The following is a 2,173-nucleotide window of genomic DNA, read 5'->3' as shown; positions in this document are numbered from 1 at the left end:
TTTCCTTTAGTCTTTCCTCATATGTCAATCCCTCCAGCTCTGGAACCATTTTTGTTGCCATGCTTTGTATTCTTTCTAGTTTCTTTATGTGTTTCTTCTAATGGGGAGACCACACTGCCTCCGCATATTTCAATTTTGGTCTGATCATAGTGTTAATTAATTTTTTCATCATATCCTTATCCATTTAGTGGAATGCTAATCCTATATTTCTCACCATGTTATACGTATCACCGAATATCCGATTTATATGACTCTCTGACTGTTTATTATTTTGCATTATTACTCCAAGATCTCTCTCTTCGTGTACTGTCTTTAATATTTCACCATCTCCCATTTTGTATGTCCATTTTGGTCTTGCTTCACTTTTTCCCATTTCCATAACACGACATTTTTTCACATTGCATTTCATCTCCCATTCCATACTTCATTTCCAAATCTTGTTTAGGTCTTCTTGCAGAAATTCGGAGTCTTTACTGTTTCCTATATGTCTTAGCAGTTTTGCATCGTCTGCAAACAGGCTCATATAGCTATTTATTCCTTCTGGCATGTCATTAACATATACTCCCTGAGGCACTCCACTCTCTACAGTTCTCCATTCCAATTTTATGTCCTTGACCACTGTTCTCATCTCTCTTCCCCTTAGGAAGCTTTCCATCCAGTTCTTCATTTTCCCTTTCAATCCTCCTTTATTTTCTAATTTCCATAGCAGTCTTGTATGTGGAACTTTGTCGAACACCTTCTTTAGGTCTAGGTAGACGCAATCAACCCATCCGTCCCTTTCCTGTATTTTATGTCACTCTTGAGTAAAAGCTCAGTAAGTTTCACACATGAGCGCCCTTTTCTGAATCCATACTGTTTACTTGTGATTAAATTATGCTCTTCTAGAAATTTCGTCCATTGTTTCTTTATCACTTTCTCACATATTTTACATACTACACTGGTCAATGATACGGGTCTGTAGTTCAGGGGTTCTTCCTTCCTTCCACTTTTGTATATAGGGACCACGTGAGCCCTCCACCACTCCTTAGGCACTGTACCAGTTGTTATTGAGCATCTAATGATGTCATATATCGGTCCAACCAACTCATTTCTACATTCTTTCAATATATACCCTGAAACTCCATCCGGTCCTACCGCTTTCCTCTCTTCCAGCTCCCCCAACAATTTATATATCTCCTCTTTATTTACAGAGACTTCTTCCATATGAACATTTATCTTGTTTTCTTGTGGCTCGTTGAATATTGATTTTTTAGTAAAACCTTGCTGGAACTCCTTGTTTAGTAACTCCGCCATGCCTTTAGGATCATCGATTATCACATTCAGGTCGCTCAGTCTTTCAATTGTTTCTCTTGGTTTAATCTTCCCATTTATGAGTCTACAAAATAGTTTAGGTTGTCCCTTACACTTTTCCACGATATCTTTTTCATATCCCTTCTCTTCTTCCTTCCTTATTTTCACGTATTAATTTCTCGCTACCTTAAAATCTTCTTAATTCGTTTGGTTTTTATTTCTTTTTAATCTTTTTCATGCTTTGTTTCTTTTTTGTTTTGCATTAGCACATTTTGCATTAAACCAGTATTTTTTCCCCGTCTTTTTAGGTCTGCATTCTGGTACAAACTTCAACACCTGTTTTATACGCCTCCATGAAAATATCATACTTGTACTTCACTTCATTAGCTCATCCCAGTCCAACTCTCCATAATAATTCATAAGATTTTCAACGTCGTGTGTTTGTGTGTGTGTGTGTGTGTGTGTGTGTGTGTGTGTGTGTGTGTGTGTGTGACACCTACAAGAAAGAGTAAGGTATGGAAAAATACTGTGGCATTCATATTCAGTAACGTAAGGAAGTCACCGGTGATCCATCCACTGGCGACAAAGGAAATGAAAGGTATCTTTTTACTGCTGCAGGTGCTGGCTCAGGTGTTGGCATTTAAGATGGTGTAAAAGGCTAAAGACACGTACTACCTTAAGAATCACGTAAATGACACTTGGTGGGGGGAGACTGACGATGTCCAGATGTTTCCTTTGGTTATATATACTCCAAATTCGATGGTTGGAACAGAGAGCCCTTCAGTCTCAGCCTGACCAGATGAATTCCAGCATGCGGTGGCTGTCGTTCGCCGTCTGCTTCGTGGCTTTCGCCGCCTCTAAGGTAAATCCCAAGTCGGTATCT

General features: G+C 38.9%; 1 protein-coding gene across 3 annotated transcripts in view; it reads left to right on the top strand.

Annotated features, from left to right (window-relative positions):
• Positions 1-2,025: 2,025 nt before the first annotated feature.
• The window catches only part of LOC126997609 (protein SpAN-like), a 25,633-nt gene continuing 25,485 nt past the window's right edge, over positions 2,026-2,173 (top strand). The window contains exon 1 of one of the 3 annotated variants that reach the window (XM_050858792.1): positions 2,026-2,152. In XM_050858792.1, coding sequence (XP_050714749.1) covers positions 2,090-2,152 — 63 coding nt within the window. In that variant the 5' untranslated portion in view covers positions 2,026-2,089. The remainder of the gene's footprint in view (positions 2,153-2,173) is intronic. The other 2 variants (XM_050858793.1, XM_050858794.1) reach the window with 2 other exon arrangements.

The sequence above is a fragment of the Eriocheir sinensis genome, chromosome 12 (assembly GCF_024679095.1).
Source record: "Eriocheir sinensis breed Jianghai 21 chromosome 12, ASM2467909v1, whole genome shotgun sequence".
NCBI classification, from domain to species: Eukaryota; Metazoa; Arthropoda; class Malacostraca; order Decapoda; family Varunidae; genus Eriocheir; species Eriocheir sinensis.
This window is presented reverse-complemented; position numbering and strand designations above follow the sequence as displayed.